Genomic DNA, 16828 nt, shown 5'->3' with positions numbered 1-16828 from the left:
TTCTCTCCCTGTTAGGGAGAGACTTATCTCCCAAGTGGCAGGGCAAAACATCCGCCTATAATACAGGGTGAGAGAGATACTACTCCCGTCCCTCATATGTGGCAGTGTGAAATTCTCCTCCTAGGTAAGACATGACAGGATGAAAATCTTCCTTTTCCAACCATCCATTTCTTGTCTCTACTTCTGTTATTGCCAGTTTTACTAATTTTGATAAGCGTTACATACACCCTCTTCCTCTACCGTTCTTATAATTAAAGTAAGAAGATCCCTCGTTCCTGAAGTAAGCAGTGAGCTTGTTCTTGGAAAAAGATATTAAATACTGAAATGTCTAAATTCCAACTGAAACTGAAATCCAATAAATGAAAGGTGCAGGCTTGGGTCAGTAAGGTTTAGAAGAAAAGGGCTAGATGATACTGGAACTACCCCAGCTAGAGAAGTAATTGAGTTGGGCTACATATGACTTTCTGCATCGTCCAATGCAAGATGTAGAAACGCATGTGCAGTGAAATTAGAGTTACCATTTTCTGTTAAAAAAAGGAGGCCAAACAACTGTTCAGATAGAGATATACAGATGCCACATTAGTCACTGCTACACCCCCTCACTTCTAATAATAGGTTGCTAAATACCAATCTGTGGGAGAAATAAAATCCAACCACTGGTCCATAAAATTGACCTTTTATGGACCAGTTTAGCCTGCAGATTGGTGAATCAGAATTTTGGTGCTTAGTGCAGTTTCCCAAATTATCCTTTAATATTTTGTTAGGTTCTTTTCTTGCTCCTAATGCCTCATTTGTAGTTTCATTTTTAGCATTGCATAGAATAAAAATGAAAAACATAGATGAAAACTCACTATTTATGTATTTTTGTCTGTGGTGCTGAGATGATTTCACTTAATTTCCTGTAATTATAAGTCGCTACAAAGTTTTAGTTGTTAAACAGGTGTTTACAGTGGATGATTTGGAAGATATGTCCCTATATTTTTTCAGTGACAACTGTAAAATTTTGTATTTCCCATCACTTTCTATCCCTGGTGACAATGATCATCCAGCAGAGACACCAATATTATTATAACTATACGTTTTAAAAGTTCTAATGCTTCCAAAAGAAAGCAAAGAAAATTGTAACACAAATGTTTAAAAAATGCACTATAATAGATCATTAAAGCTATATAAATAAATATATATATATATATATATATATATATATATATATACACATACACACACATACACTTTAAAGAGAAGCAGTTCTCATTTCTAGTGCAGTTTAAAGAAATTGTTATCCTATGTATTTCACAGTGTCTAAGAAGGAATGCATCTTTTTTATTGCATTTTGTTTAATGATTTGTGCGTTTCATTGTTAAGCTGTTTTGTGTTGGGTCTTGTAATTTTGCAGCACTGTTTCTGTGACAAATTTGTAGAGAAAAGATTATTAGTATACTTGAATGAGAGGGCAGGAAAAGTAATTAAATCTAATCCCAAACATCAGAAAAATGCAGCAAAATATATTAGTCAGAAAATGGGAAAAGGGAGCTTTGGGTCCGGTCAGTTTCCAAAAGAACCTTGTGTGAAAACACATTTTGGGCATTGATGGTAAGTAGGTAGAGAGATAGGAATAGTTATACTAATGGTGTCAAGAACAAGAGGGAGAAACATTTTGTGTTTCAGTCTTGAAAAGTGTGGAAGTGAACAATATCCAGCTGCCTGTTACAAATAAAAGGGGTTGCAGGACCTGGCCAAACCACCCATACACACAATTGACTACAAGGGAGACTTGACTTTTAACTTGCCGCCAAATGCTACCTTTTGGTATCCCAAAAAAAAAAACCTATAAGAGATATGAACAGGATGAACAAAGCAATATATGGGCTTGCTGACCTACTGATACTGGTAGTTGCCTTGCTGTTATTGTAATTCTCTGCCTAAGGCACTTTCAAGATTACTGGTTTGTAGCAAATATGCACATCAGGTGTCAGCAACTTTGGAACCAAAGTACTGACGCCAAAGGATTGGCTTGGCATACAGGCAACTAGCGTTTTTAGAAAAAAGCCATTTCCAACACCCCATGCATCTCTTAAAAGACAATTTTCTGACGTTAATGTCCATCATTTTAGATTAGGTTTCATGTCTATGTCTATGTTATGCCATAGAAATATGGTGAATGCAAAGCAAACATTGAAAAAAAAGGTTTTAAAAAGTTGATTGGAAGAGTACTTCACAGACTTTCATGAACCCCCAATGACTGCAGTTAATCCAAGTCCGAATTTAGAAGATGGGTCTATTAAATAGAACTTCATAGGGAATTGCTGCTGATAGCAAATGTCAGACCATCCGCCCACAGCTCATGCTCGGTACATTGAATAAAAGAGAAATAAATTACAAGCCATTAGCCTGTCTAAGATGCTGTTTCAGGAAGCTCATGTCCCCATTCAGAAGTAACTAAGTGAAGCACAGTATGAGTGCTTGGCATTACTTTGATACTGGAAAATTGGGATGAATGCCCTTCAGCATTGCAGATCTGTATAGCGAACATAACAACCGCAGATGCATAGCTATGTATTTATTTGCAGTGATGTGAAGATTTCCTAAAGCTTTGGTACAACCTTATGAAAGTACCTTTTAAATTTTAGACTATTTTCAAAAAAATGATGATGATCTTTGCACCTAAACGTTCTTAACTTTTTACTTCCAACAACCATTATGGGAGTTATATTTTCCCATTTTGTTTCCGTGTATTTTTCATTATTAAGAAGTTAGTTTCCTTTTAAAAGTACAGGAGGAATAAGACTTTTGAATGTGATGATCCTGCTGTTTGAATCCCAGAGAGATTGAAGATATCAGTGAGTTTAATGGCAGCTCATATTTCACTTTCGGGTGTATAGAACCTTTTTGAGCATTTCTGCAACATAGCTCTAAAGTAAACCATTTCTTAACAAGCAAAAGCAGTGGTAAAACTCAACTCTAATCAACTCTGACAACCCCGTTATCTGGAACATAATATATCATGGGCTATGATGACTTATTAAAGGGGACTTCTTTAACCAGAGATTAATAAGTCAATATTCTAGCAATTTTAAAAAAGCTTCATCTGCTGGCTAAATAGAAGACTATATACAATAATAATATTTTACCTGTCTTTAATAAAATCTAGTGATAATAAATAATGGAAAGATCTATTCACCAATTACATATTAGTGATGGCTTGGCTGATTGTAATATATCCACACACTGGCTGCTTTAATATTGGTGATTTAAGTGACTTTGAACATGGGTGAGAATGCCTTGTTGATATCAGAGGGGAATGGGCAGACTGGTTTGAGCTGATAGAAAGGCAACAGTAAGTCAACGAACCGCTCGTTACAGCTGTGGTATGCAGAAGAGCTTCATTGAATACACAACATGTCAAACCTTGGGCTACAGGTCACACCTGGTGCCACTCCTGTCAACTAACAACAAGTACCTGAGGCTTCAGTTCACATTGGCTCACCAAAATTGGATAAGAGAAGGTTGGAAAAAGGTTGCCTGGTCTAATTAGTTTTTGCTTTAACATTCGAATGGTAGGGTCAGAACTTGAGGTTAACAACATATTACAAGGCAGGATAAATCTCTGCCTTCTACAGTCATCACAGTCATCCTTTAAAGCAGAAATAAACCCAAAACTAACCCAAAACAAAAAACAACAAAAAAACACACTTACCTTCTATTCCGCAGAGCAGTCTTTCCGTCAAGAAGTTTCTTCCATTGGGTCCCGCGTCATCCCGGGATCCGTCTTCAGGCCGGCATAGAGGGAGCGCCTACATATTCTCCTCTCGTTTTCCGTGTTCATCTTCCTAAATAACCCAATCTCGCACTGTGCAGGCGTGAGATCAGATGACATAGATTGGGAAAAAACTTGCCGATCTCACTGCACATGCGTGAGATCATCAATTTCTTTCCCTAGTGAAGATGCACAGGCATGCGCAGAAGGAGCAGCCAAGAGCCCCCTGGGATGTGCGATGAAGGTATCCCGGGAGGCTCTGCGCTCCCATTCATTCTTGATCCTAGGCAATCAGAAATTAAGGGGGTGGTGCTGCACCCTTTTTAAAAAAAAAAAAAACACTAACAAACAACATTTTTACTTTAAATAAAAGTGTTGTCCACCCTTTTATTTAAAGTGAAAATTCGGAGTTTAGGTACGCTTCAAATGTCACAGCCCACTTTAGTATTGTGGCTGACCATGTCCATTCCCTTATGGCCACAGTGTACCCATCTGTTGATGGCTTCTTCCAGCAGGATAATGCATAATGTCCAAAAGCTCAAATCATCTCAGAATAGTTGCTTGAATATGACAAAGGACACTTAAAAAATAAAGTATTACTAAACAACTTTGTGTGTTTTTGTCTTGTAATTAGTTTGGCTGACAGTTATGTGGAAATATCATTGCATGTAAACAGCTCTTTTATCTTTTTCTTTTGATAGTTGTCATTTCCACATTTTTATACTTGAAGAGTGACAGATTGTTATATTTTATTACAGTAAAGTCAGCAAAACAGAATGGGAGATGAAAAAGTTTGACAAGGCCATTGGGTATGTATTAAACTACAAAGAACAAGCTGCATGCTTTTTGTTTCTTCAGAAGTTTGATTGATAGTTTGATTATAAGAGAATACGGAAGGTCTGAGATGGTGCATTTTTATTTAAAGCCCCTGGATAACAAAATGCTTTATCATGCTGTGTGCTTGCCAAAACTGTGGGCAGCAACAGAGGACTGTTTTAATTTACACCAGTATTCAATAAACCTTGTGTGTTTATTAAATGTGGGCTCTTGTATTCATCAGGTTTTGACCCCATAGCTCTTGATTGGTCCTTCTCTGAAGATGGGCCATATATTGTATAACTGAAGTTGGTGCACCAGGTACACACTGTTTTTTCACAGGCCCCAAGGCCTATTTCCTTTAAATTATCTTTCTGTATGTTTACAGCTATTCATTTGCCATCGTTGGAATTAATATTACTGACCTGGCCTACAACCTGTTGATAAGTGGAGCCCTCAAGACTCACCTGTACAATGTTGCCCCTGAGGCTCCATCACTGCATCATTTCCAGCAAACTTTCTGTAAGTATTTGTTCTCCTGTTCGTTCATATACTAGTATACTGAAAATTATCTTTGGCGGCCATTTATTTCTATAAGGGATCAAATGGGTGTTGAAAGGTCCCACATAAGGAGTATTTTTTGTGTACGCCATTTTTATTGACCCCTGCATTGCATCCAGACACTAACAGAAATATGAACATATGACTGGCATATCATGTGGCATGCATACTGTATATAAAAATCTTCACCGACAATTTTTTTAGATTCCCATTAGGTCAGTTGGCAAATTGGAAGCCTTGATTTCTGCACAAATTCATATCAAGCATCTCTCACTTCTAGTGCTGAGTGTAATTCAGCTCTCAAATGCCAAAATTTGGAAGGTTATTATAAGCTGTTTATTTTTTATGACGGGGCAGAGCACCACACTCGCAGGATAATTAAAGTCCAATTCCAATCACCCTAAAAAAGCCCTACACAAACTATCTCTTCTACCCCTCCCTGTTTCCCAAAGTGTCATTCAGCATAGATAAGGACTGGTTCTGGTCCATGATGGGTCTTGGATAGTCAGTTCTGTGCAGCAAATGATGATTTCAGCAAAAAACAAATTTAAAGTTTAATCTTCAACCCCCATCACCATTCTAAATTAAATTATGCAATCAAATTGTTCTGTTTTCATTACCAACCTTTATTTTGGATCCAGTGACATCACCATGAGGTCTTTGTGCTTCTCTATTCCATATTGTGCAAGTAATGACTGGTGGTAGGAGCCACTATGTTGTTGTGCATAGCTGCTTGAAAACATAAAGCTGTATTAAATCCCATATCAGATGCCTAGTACGGAGTCTGCAAAATTTAGTGGTCTGTAAGCTCCAAAAGGTTGGCGACCACTGTCCTAGGTGATGGCATCTTTGTGCCAGGATATGAGGCAGGCTTTTATTTCACTTGCTGTAGCTACATAGCTCTGCATAGTGTGGCTCACAGTGTGCAGCAGATCAGACTAACCAATTTCAATACAAGAAAGAAGCCTGTGCCACTGTGAAAGATTAAAGGTAAGGCAGGGGTTTATCTTTAAAGTTGGAAATTATTCCTACTTAGGGGTGAAGAACCATGTCAAGTCTGGGTCTAGAATCAAATCTACAAAGACCTGGATTTATCTGCAAACTAATACCCCTGGTTTCAGGTACCACAAGATCTTTGTGTTTCAGTATTGTTGTTAGATTAGGATGGTCTTAGTTTAGATCATTTAGGTAGAAGGTAGTTAGAACACCAGAGTAACCTTGAAAGTTTACTCATCTTCCACACTTCTTCCCAGGCTTTCTGATGAACGAGTTCCACAAGTTCTGGATTGAAGTAGACCCCGTGGACATCATGGAATTCAACCGGGTGCGCAACAAGTTCCACAAACGGATCCTGAAGCAGCTCCAGAAGACGGACATGGCATTGTGTCCCCATTTTGCAGCCTCGGAAAGCTTAGTCAACGTGTAATCATCTCCATTTTTTCAAATCACTGCCTCACTGTCGTGTTCATGATCATGGCGGCCGTGTTGTACGACCACAGCGATTGTATGCATGCTTGTTTGGTAAAGTACTCATCTCCATTTTTACTTGGAATCCCTCGGAGCTCCGTGTAAATCGCTGGATTTTCTCATACGCATATTGCGGATTACGCAGTGTTATATTTTCATCTGACATAAGAGTTTTCTATTTTTTTAGATTTAGTTTTTCTCATAGCTAAACATTAAAGAATTGTATTTTGTCACGTTTAGGTGGAAGTCTAAATAGGCTCTTGTACTGTACACCTTTTATGATCCCTAATATTTCTACTGACCTGATGATACATATACTTAGCTCAGATGTATCAATATATATTTATATTGTATATAATGTGCTTCACAGCAGTCCACAGTTTACACGTATGTTACTGGTGTGTTACACGTAGGCCCCAGAGCGCTTACCTTTTTATATTGTTGACTGTCATAAAGCAATATGACTGGCCCCTTCTGGGCTGTCTGTTGATGTGTACCCCCATTAGAAACCACTGGGCTGCTACAAACCAATATAATGGCTTCCTAAAATTATATTGTCTACCTGCTTTTATATCCTTTGACACAGAGAAGCAGCACTTACCCCTTGGCCCTGACGCAGAAAGTATGCCCACCCTCTTAAACAGGGCAGCCCCCCATTCTCAAACTACTAGACAGGGCAATGCACCCATTCTTTAATTTGTTATTAAAAGTAATGTATATTTTCGGGAGGTAGAGAACCTGCAGAGAAAAACGGTGCTAGATATATTTTATTATGTCTCATGATAGTTTATCTATTACTTATGAAACCCAAATTAATTAATTTTAGTTCACACAAACACAATATATTATCCAATTGTTTGCAAAATATCAAAGATGTAATTAAGTACAGTGGTGAAGAGATACCAATCTTGTCTAAAATGTCACACATCTGTGAAATGTCAAGAAATCTAACAGTTGTAGCACAGTCATCTTTTTTTCTACCCATAAATGCATACGTTTACATGTAATTTATGTAAAGGTAGGAGTCCTTGAAATTTTTGGGTTTTTTATTTATTTTATTCAGTTTTAATATTTTAAACATTCCTTTCTTTTTTACTTTTTTCTTATTTTACCTCATTTATTGCTATCACAAGGGGGCTGAATGTCACTTTTGTACATTTATGGTAAAGTTGATTTCTGCAGCTGATGATAAAACCTGATGGCTGGCCTAATCTCATGATGCAGCTATGGTACAGATTTGTACACTCTCTGTGGTGTAATAAGTGATAGAAATGGATATCCATGCCAAGCACTCCGACTTACTAGTAATGTGATTGGTACAAGCTAGGTAGACTGTATACTTGGCTATCTCACAGGGCAGGTTTAGATTTGCTCTATGCTTTGATTTTCAATATATTGTCATTTTTGGAGTCCTTTATGGTTCATTCCATCCAGAATAGATTTCTCGTTAATGTTAGAACAACACATTGAATTGTTATTCTATAATTAAATAATTATTAGGTGGTATTTTGTAGCAATTAGTGTTTGTGTGCAATCAGTGTTATAGTAGCATGCAATCAGTTACTACTACATGCTACTTGTGTAGCTTGTATCATGCAGAATTACTGTATAGTGATTGAGGCTTTGGCTATACACTTGGCCAAATCTCTTTACTATAATTTTAGTAGGAGGTTTTAGTAGCTCAGTCATGCTATGTAGCATTAGCCTGAGAAAAAGCAAGCCAAGGCTCCATCCGGGTGCCACATCTCTCACACCTCCCTCAAGGCTGTGACATTGTAGTTGATCAGATCTTCAGGCCACATGCCTATTGTTACTGGAATAAATATATAATCACGTGGATCAAATGTGAGAGGAGTGCATCCTTCAGTGGAGTTCTCATAGGAATAGACTGATGATGCTGAGGCTGGGTTCTTAGCTAAATGCATTGATTGTCAGGGATCACAGCAGTTGATATCTGCCTGCTCCCCGGCAATAGGGAATGAACAGGAGATCCAACCCAATCACTCATTTTGGGTGAAGGTACCTATATGAGCCACTATATCAGAGTCCTAGTTACTTCCATATCCATTAATGCTTTGCTGAAAATCACAGATAGTAGCCAAGAGGATGAAAAGCATAGTTAATAGTAACTGCAGAGTAAATGAAAATAATGTGAATATTGAGGATCCCCTTTATTCTGTTCCCCAGTTAAAATCTAATTCCTCATTTCTACACCCGAAATATTGAACTGTGAATGTAAAGTGACAGTGGCTGACACAGTTTAGAGGCTTCTCTGAAATATAAAGAACTGCTTCACACATCACTTACAGTTTGCTTTTCTACTAAATGTTGAATCTGTTTTGAATATGCTGTCATTTTGCAGTGTGTAATCTCATTTTTTGAATATCAGGCTTTTGATTGTGAATCACTTGAATAAATTTCATGACATTCCAGAAGTTTTAGTCTTTTTTGGTTACTGGAAAAGTGATTTCTGTTCACTTACTGCCCCTGAAACTATAGTTTCACCAAAGAGAAAGTTATGGAACATTGACTGTGGGATATAAAAGAAGAGGGCTGACAATCAGACAGCACACACGTGTACAGGTACTCGCTATCAGGTACTCACTAATATCACTATCTTCCTGGAAACAGTCCTAAAAGTGGCATCAACAATCCACTTATGTAAGCTACTGATCGCACAGAATAGAACATATAGAAACATAAAACAATGAGAGGAACATAAAAGAACTATGCAATCACTGACTTTCTGCAAGTGGATCAGCGTTCGTGGGGAGCTGTGTGCCACTCAAAGGGCAAGAATCTTCCCCCATGATGCTGCGGACAGCATGGGCAACAGCTGCTGTAAGAGGCTCACAAGCTAATGTCCCTACCATAATCATATGTCTTTATTACAATCTAAGGTAATTTTTGGGGGAAAGCCAATTAACCTAACTGCATGTTTTTGGAATGTAGTAGGAACCGGAGTACCCGGAGAGAACCTTTGCAGACAAAGAGACGAGGGGAACCTGCAAACTCCATGCAGGTAGTGTCCTGGGACTTAGCGCTGCAAAGGTCAGAGTGCTAACCGCTGAGCCACCGTGCTGCCCAGAATGATAAAATGTTGAATAATGACATGGTCACCTAATATCAATGGGATTTTTTATAAAAGTCAGAGACAGACAGCAAAATTCTTCAGCAATAGCAACATGGTAAAAACTTTTATTACTCTGGCAACTATGGCAATCATAGACATAAGAGGGTAAAAATTAAAAGAAAAGGCTCTTGTCATAAACCTTCCTGGCATGATGGTGGACCCTCAACAGCCAACTTGGGTGGGTGAAGTGCAGAGTCTAAGGCACCAACCTCTGGCTTCACCAGCACACCTTGCAAGGGTTGCTTGACTTTGGGAGGTGGTGCCTAGGTTGCAGCCCTTGCACATATCAGAACTGACAACAACTGTTACTAAGCCGAAGCATGGTACAGAATCAATCAGGATAGCTAGGATTGGGCACTAGAGACACACATAATCTCTTTGATTAGGCAACAAATTGTTGCCTATAAGTTCCTCATACAGGAAAGATAAAGTGACTGTGCAGATCAGGTAACGATTAGGTACTGATACTTACCACCATAGTAGGTGCTACAACTAAGGAGCCTCATATGATGTTTCCACCCCCTCGAGCAGATGGAGGTGTCTACGGAGGATACTATAGATCAGGGGTGTCAAACTCAAATACACAGAGGGCCAAAATTAAAAACTTAGTAGTGGGCCAAACTTGAAGTTCATTAAAAAAATTAAGGAAGTTTTTCCTTCTAATTAGATATAAAACCTTTTCATATGGAAACAGAGGTTTTGCTTAACATTGAATCTGGAACAAGCCTATAATAGAGAAAAAGCACCGCTACTACAATTCCCTGAGTCAATAAAACAGTCCAATGCGGGGCCTAATGATATGAGTGGCTGGAACTCCCTCTTCACTACAATAGCACCGCTACTACAATTCCGTGCGCCTATAAAACAGTCCAATGCGGGGCCATGCATAGGTAGAGAGGCCACTGGTCTATAGATGCAAGTGATGCCAGGAATTGTAGTAGTGGCACTATTTCAATGCAGCGGCGGGCCAGCTGCAATTCATATTTAGAACTCCTTTGGTGCCATAAAAATTCCTTTAAGGGGCAAAATTTTGCCGGAGTTTGACACCCCTGCAATAGATAATCCTTTGAGACTAGGAGACTGTTTGCAAGGTACATGGTACAGGGAAGAAGAAGACACAATCTGAGAACCTAGATGTTCATGAACAGGGCTGCTGGCTGCAGAGAGATTCAAGGTAAAGTGAGCTAATGAGAGCACAGATCACTCAGACCCACTGGGACTTGTGACAGTTCCATAACCTATTTGATTGCTAATATGAGATGATCAACCTAAGTCTACTAAACAGAATTATTTTTTTAGCTGTGTTTTTGGTCAAAAAAATGTTTTTTATAATAGTGCTTTTCACTTAATTATTGCATTATTAAAACATAGAGAGTACAAGCTGATTTTAATATATAAGATTTCTCATTTAAGTAATGTAAGAATGTCTTAGACATGTAAAAATAAGTGTAAGGGTCCTTTAAGCATTGGTTTTAAGAATGGACATTGGGATTGCTGAAGTATACCTTTCTACTTTATTCATGAGGTTTGCCTTCATGAGGTTATATATTTAGAGTTCCCCTATGTAGCTTCCCTAGAAAAACTATTGTTTCAAACGGATGTTATGATACATTCAGACATGGTCATGGTTTATGTGGATTAGTGTCTCTTAACTAAGATTCCTCCAGAGGTACCCAGGGGATCAGTAAGGATGATATTCTTAATATTGGTTTTGTAGAAGGCAGTTTTTCCATTGCCCCCAGCACTGTGATCTATACATATATTATTTATAGTAGAAGGGCAGTGCTCTCCCCAGCCCCTTTTAGATGGGGGCACCACCCAACACTTTTCAGTAACCACCTGGCTGTTTTTGGGAGGTTACTGATGAGTTGGGTCATGATACAGGGGCTGCCACCCACCTACAAATTCTTCCCACCCAGCTTAAAAAAAAATTCTGGGTTCAACACTGGAAGGGTATTTTAAGGTTTCTCCAACGTTAAAAAGGTTGAGAGAGGGTGATCTAGATGCTAGTTTGATAGCCATGGTTGATTGGTTGCTCTTGACTGTAGCCAGATAGCCATAAATTCCTTGACTTTCCAAGGTCTGGTGGCCATGGTTGTACTACACATATTTTAAAGGCAATAAATGTTCTTATCCTTAACTTGATGACTTTGGTTGTCCTAAACTTTAGCTTGATGTCTATGGATGTTTTAGACTTTAAGCCTGATTTATCAAAGCTCACCAAGGCTGGAGAGGATACACTTTCATCAGTAAAGCTGGATCACCCAGCTTCACTGACATAGGTGTATCATCTCCAGCCTTGGAGAGCTTTAATAAATCAGACCCAATATCTTAATGTCCATGGGTAACCTTGATCTTGATGGTCATTTTTTTCCTAGACTTTTAGCTTACTGACCATGGTTGTTATGGACTTTAGCCTGACGGCCATTGTTGTTCTAGACTTTAGCACAATAACGAGACTTTAGACTTAAGCCAGAAAAGCCTTATTTCCTTGACTTTAGCTAGGTAGACACTTCCAAGTGTTCTCGCCTGATAATCGGCTCATGGCTGATATTGGGTGAAAATCTGGAGTGTGTAGAGCGCGCGCTAATCATCGTCTGAATGACCATCCTGGCGGATCCACGGACGATGAACAACGAACGATCGTAATGTAAGGGAAAGGGGAGAGCACACAGCAGGGTGCCGCTCCATCGCTCTCCCTCTCCCCTCTCCATAGAGCAGAATGGTGCTATATGTACAACACTCATTCATGCATCGTGCAGTGCATAGTCATTGGAAAGGATTGTGAAAGATCCTTTCCAACGACTATAGTTGGAAGTGTATACGTGGCTTTTGGACAGACGACCATGGCTGTCCATTTGTGACATTGTTTTGTTGGATGCTTCTACCCCTTCATCTCTTCACTGTATTTATGGAATGAGGCAGGTTGTCACACCAGCTGAACTTTTAAGATACGGAAGGATGGGATTAGCACTTTACATGGGAAAAACAAAAATGTTTCCTTCCTTACAAATCACAAGGCGTTACAAGGAAACAGCATTTCCAGCAGGATCAGCAGTATTTTCTGTGCTTGCCTGAAACAGTCAGTGACAGTGTATTGGTTCATTATGCTAAGCTAATCTTTTTCACTTGCCTACTGCTGCCTTTCAGGAATGTGCAGTTTGCTGTCAGGTTACCATGTAACTGTGAACGGTGTATTTCATGGGCTGCTAAACCTGAAAGTGATTCCCTGAAAGGGAATAGGCTATGAACAAAAAAAAACTTTTTCCCTGAAGTCATCTGTTTATGTACAACACCATCATGACCTCAGGATCCATAGTAAGAGATATTGACCACTCCGCATCAGTCCAGATACCTTCTGCAATGTCATAGTAAAAGTCTGATAAATGGTCTATCAGTAAAGTTTATATATAAAATATATAGATTGAATCACTTTAAATTTAAAATTGTATGCATTTATATTGGTTTGTATCTACTGTATCAATAACAGTATATTTTTGGGTAATTACAAACACAAACAGATTAGAATTCTAAATTTAACTTTGGTTGACCAGAGCTTGAAAACGTCTCTTCAAACAAGAAAAGAATGGGATAAGCAAGTAATACCCCGAAGAAGACAGCTGAGAAACAAAAAAGGGAGTGAAGAATAAAGAAATAAGGATATTAGAGGGAAAAAAAATTTAATAAAAGGAGTACAAAAGTGGTAGAAGAAAAAAAAAAGAATGAAAAGGCAAAAGTAATAAGGAGAAAGAAGAAAGGATGGAAAAGAAAGAAGGAAGTGGGAAAAAAAATAGGAGGGAGAGAAGAAAATAATAAGGGAAAGAAGGAATGGGGAGAAGGGAGTAATAGGAAAAAGGAATGTGAGAAGGAAGTAATAAATGAAAAAATAAGGAAGAAAAGTGAGAAAGAAGAGAGTAGGGAAGGGAGGAATACGGGAGTGATAACAGAAAGTGATGGATGATCGAAGGAATATGGGAGGGTAGTAAGAGAAAGAAGTAATGAAGATAAGGAGAATAAAGTAAGAGAGTGATTAGGGAAAGAAAGGAAGGAAAGGAAAACAAATACTAAAGAAAGGACTAGAGAGATGGAAATGAAAATGGCAGAAAGAGAAGGAAGCAATAGGAGATGGAAAGAAGAAGAAATGAGAGAAAGAAAAAATGATGAAGAGAAGGAATAGAGTCGGGAAGAAAATAATATGGGAATGAGAGAAGAAAGTAATAAAAGCAAGAAAGGATGGATGACAGAAAAAATATGGGGAGGAGAGAAAGAAGAAATAGGAGAAAAAAAGAAGAAATGGAAAGAAGTAAGGGAGTAATAAAAGAACAAATATGAGAAGGAAGTAATAAGTTAAAGAAGAAGAAAAAAGGGAGGTAGTGGGGAAGAAAGGGAATATGGAATGGAAAGCAAAAAAGGGTACATGGCAGAAGAAATATGAGAGGGAAGTAATAGGAAAGTAGAAAGAATGGAGAGATGAACAGGTGTAATAAAAAATGGAATGTGAGGTGAGGAAGCATGAATGGAGAGAAGGAATGGAGTGGTAAATGAACAATTAAAGAATTGAGAGAAAGAATTCATAAGAAAAGAGAGAAGGGAGTGGGGGAGACTTGGAAGTAATAAGAAAAAAGAGGTGATAAAGGAATGGAAGGAAGGATTGTTAAAGAGAGAAAAGAAAGTAATAGGAAAAACAATAAGTGTTTTCAAAAAAAGTGTTCACAAAAGTGTGGAGATGAAAGTTATTAGAGAAAACGGAAAGGAGATGGGGAGAAAAGAATATAGAAGGTAGATAAGAAAGGGGTGAATAACAGAAGGGATATGGGAAGCGAGACAGAATGGGATGAATGATAAAGAAAAAAATAAAAGTACAGTTAAGTCTTGTCAAAATATTGAGTAATTACTTTTTAATAGGTTGCTGTGGACATAAATACATTGCATATGGCTAATTGCCAGTCTTCTCATTCACCTGCAGAATATGAAGAGTACTTCTAATCATCATAGCTTCAATTGACTGTCAGGCTGAGGGGGATTTTTCAGTGGATAAACCATAATTCTTTAATTTCTTCCCTGTCATTAATAAAAAATCCCTTTGTGTTTGCCACCAAAGCCCTAATTACATAGCTAGACATGGAAGGCTAAGTCTGAGGCAGGAAACCTGTGCGCTCATTACACCGATCATTTACTTAGTGGTGGAAAATGCGAGTTCTGATGCGGCGGTTACACCAGCATTTGTGGATGGTAATTACCAGTTGTAATGTAGCTAATTAAAAGTACAAAGCACATTCAGCCGCTTGGAGAATGTTTCCGCAGAGGGATGAATTCACACAGCTGAGAACAAACATGACGGATATTCTGCAGGGAGGATAATATGTACACAGACACAGTGAATGATGAATATTGGTGGAATGTTCTGACAGTGATATAATAATAATTCCAGGTTATTGTCATATTTTCTCTAGTCTTATTCAATTCTTATCCAAAACCCACAGCCTGGATAGAAATTACTCTTCAGTTGAATTAGTTGTGATTTATGTTTGGTATTCTGTATATAAATGCAAAGACGCTGATTATCGGTGGTGGTTTTGGGTTTTTGGTGTATTATTTGATGTTTTTTGAAACCATGCAGTGGAGACATCAGAGGACTGTGTCCATAAAGAGGACCTGTTACCTGCACTTTGCCATCATATAGGAGCTTGTCAGCCCCTTTGTGATATAATTATAATAAAAATAACATAAAAAGATCAGTATATATTTGCTCGCAGAATCCTGGTCCAGGATTCAAAACATTTGCGAACAAATAGCAAATGTCTTTTTAAAAATGCATTCCAGGTTTGCTAGATTACCCAGCTTTACTGATGAAAGTATATCCTCTCCAGCCTTGGGGAGCTTTAATACGTTAGGCCTATTGGGTTTAGAAATCTTCTAAATTGTTTCTGGGTTATAAACTAAATACAAATATGTAGATGAGATGGAATATTTATTAAAAAAAATGTTTGGATCCAGGGATATTTATATATGTGTATAAATGTATTTGCATTCTTTTTTTTATATATAGGCAGGATTCTTCTGCTAAGATGTAACATGACAGACCTGATTAATCAAAGCTCAAACCTGGATTTCTTAAAAAAAAAATTGCTATTGGCAAATGGTTTCAAGCCTCGACCAGATTCATCCCAGGTTTGCTGGATCCCCTGGGTTCTCCCATGATAATCTATCTTCCCCAGTCTTGCAGAGCTTTATTAAATGAGGCCCAGCATGGTTTGGAGTCAATGAATAATATCACTGCTAAAACTCCACATTTTTGAAAAAAAAAGTGGGTTCAAGTTGAGTTGGTGTATAAAGGAAGCAAAATTAAAATAGGAATTTTACTGTGTACAACTGAAGAATGTATTAACACAACCAGTACTGTTAAATATATTATTGGGCTTATTAATATTATAACAAATTTAGTAAAGAGCATTGGTTTTCCAATGATAAGTTGAAAATCAAAATATTGAGTTCATGTCACTGAAAGTGGACATTTGGGGTAAAAAAGCCAGTGAATGATCACTAAATCTGTAACTGTGCCCCCTGTATAGAAGTCTTAGCTGTGTAGATGATATTCAATAAAGAGAAGTCATTGGATGATGTCACCACTAGATGGCAGACTTCCAAGACAGACAGGTCTCCTGTAAGCACCAATGTAAGGTCACCAAATTACCAATGGAGTCACCAGACTATAACCCTCTCACCTAGTTTCCTTTATGATGTACTAATCTCCCTCCATTCCCCTTATTCCAAAGAAACCTGACTTGGTCTTCATCAGTTTATTAAAATAAAGTGCCCAATTTATTCTAAGATAGTTCCGATATGTTCATTGTGCAAAATGTGGGCAATGTGTACCACTTCTCTGTCCTGTACGCTGGGGGTAATTCTCAGTATCTGTTCTTATTCTGTATGTATGGACTCTGCACAGTACCACTTCTCTTGCACAGTACCACTTCTCGTGTGCTGGGTGTAATTCTCGGTATCTGTTCTTAATCTGTATAAATAGGTTATGCACAGTACCACTTCCTTTGTCCTGTGTGCTGGGTGTAATTCTTGGTATCTGTTCATCTTGT

At 38.1% G+C, this 16828-nt stretch overlaps 1 protein-coding gene across 3 annotated transcripts in view; it reads left to right on the top strand.

Annotated features, from left to right (window-relative positions):
- The window catches only part of ELMOD1 (ELMO domain containing 1), a 62085-nt gene extending 53049 nt beyond the window's left edge, over positions 1-9036 (top strand). For all 3 annotated transcript variants that reach the window (XM_072403152.1, XM_072403150.1, XM_072403151.1), the window contains 3 exons: positions 4516-4566; positions 4962-5095; positions 6388-9036. In XM_072403152.1, the coding sequence (XP_072259253.1) occupies positions 4516-4566; positions 4962-5095; positions 6388-6560 (358 nt within the window). In that variant the 3' untranslated portion in view covers positions 6561-9036. The remainder of the gene's footprint in view (positions 1-4515; positions 4567-4961; positions 5096-6387) is intronic.
- Positions 9037-16828: the final 7792 nt, after the last annotated feature.

Source organism: Pyxicephalus adspersus, chromosome 1 (genome assembly GCF_032062135.1).
Source record: "Pyxicephalus adspersus chromosome 1, UCB_Pads_2.0, whole genome shotgun sequence".
Lineage (NCBI taxonomy): Eukaryota > Metazoa > Chordata > Amphibia > Anura > Pyxicephalidae > Pyxicephalus > Pyxicephalus adspersus.
The sequence above is the reverse complement of the archived record's forward strand: the minus strand, read 5'-3'. Positions and strand labels throughout refer to the sequence as shown.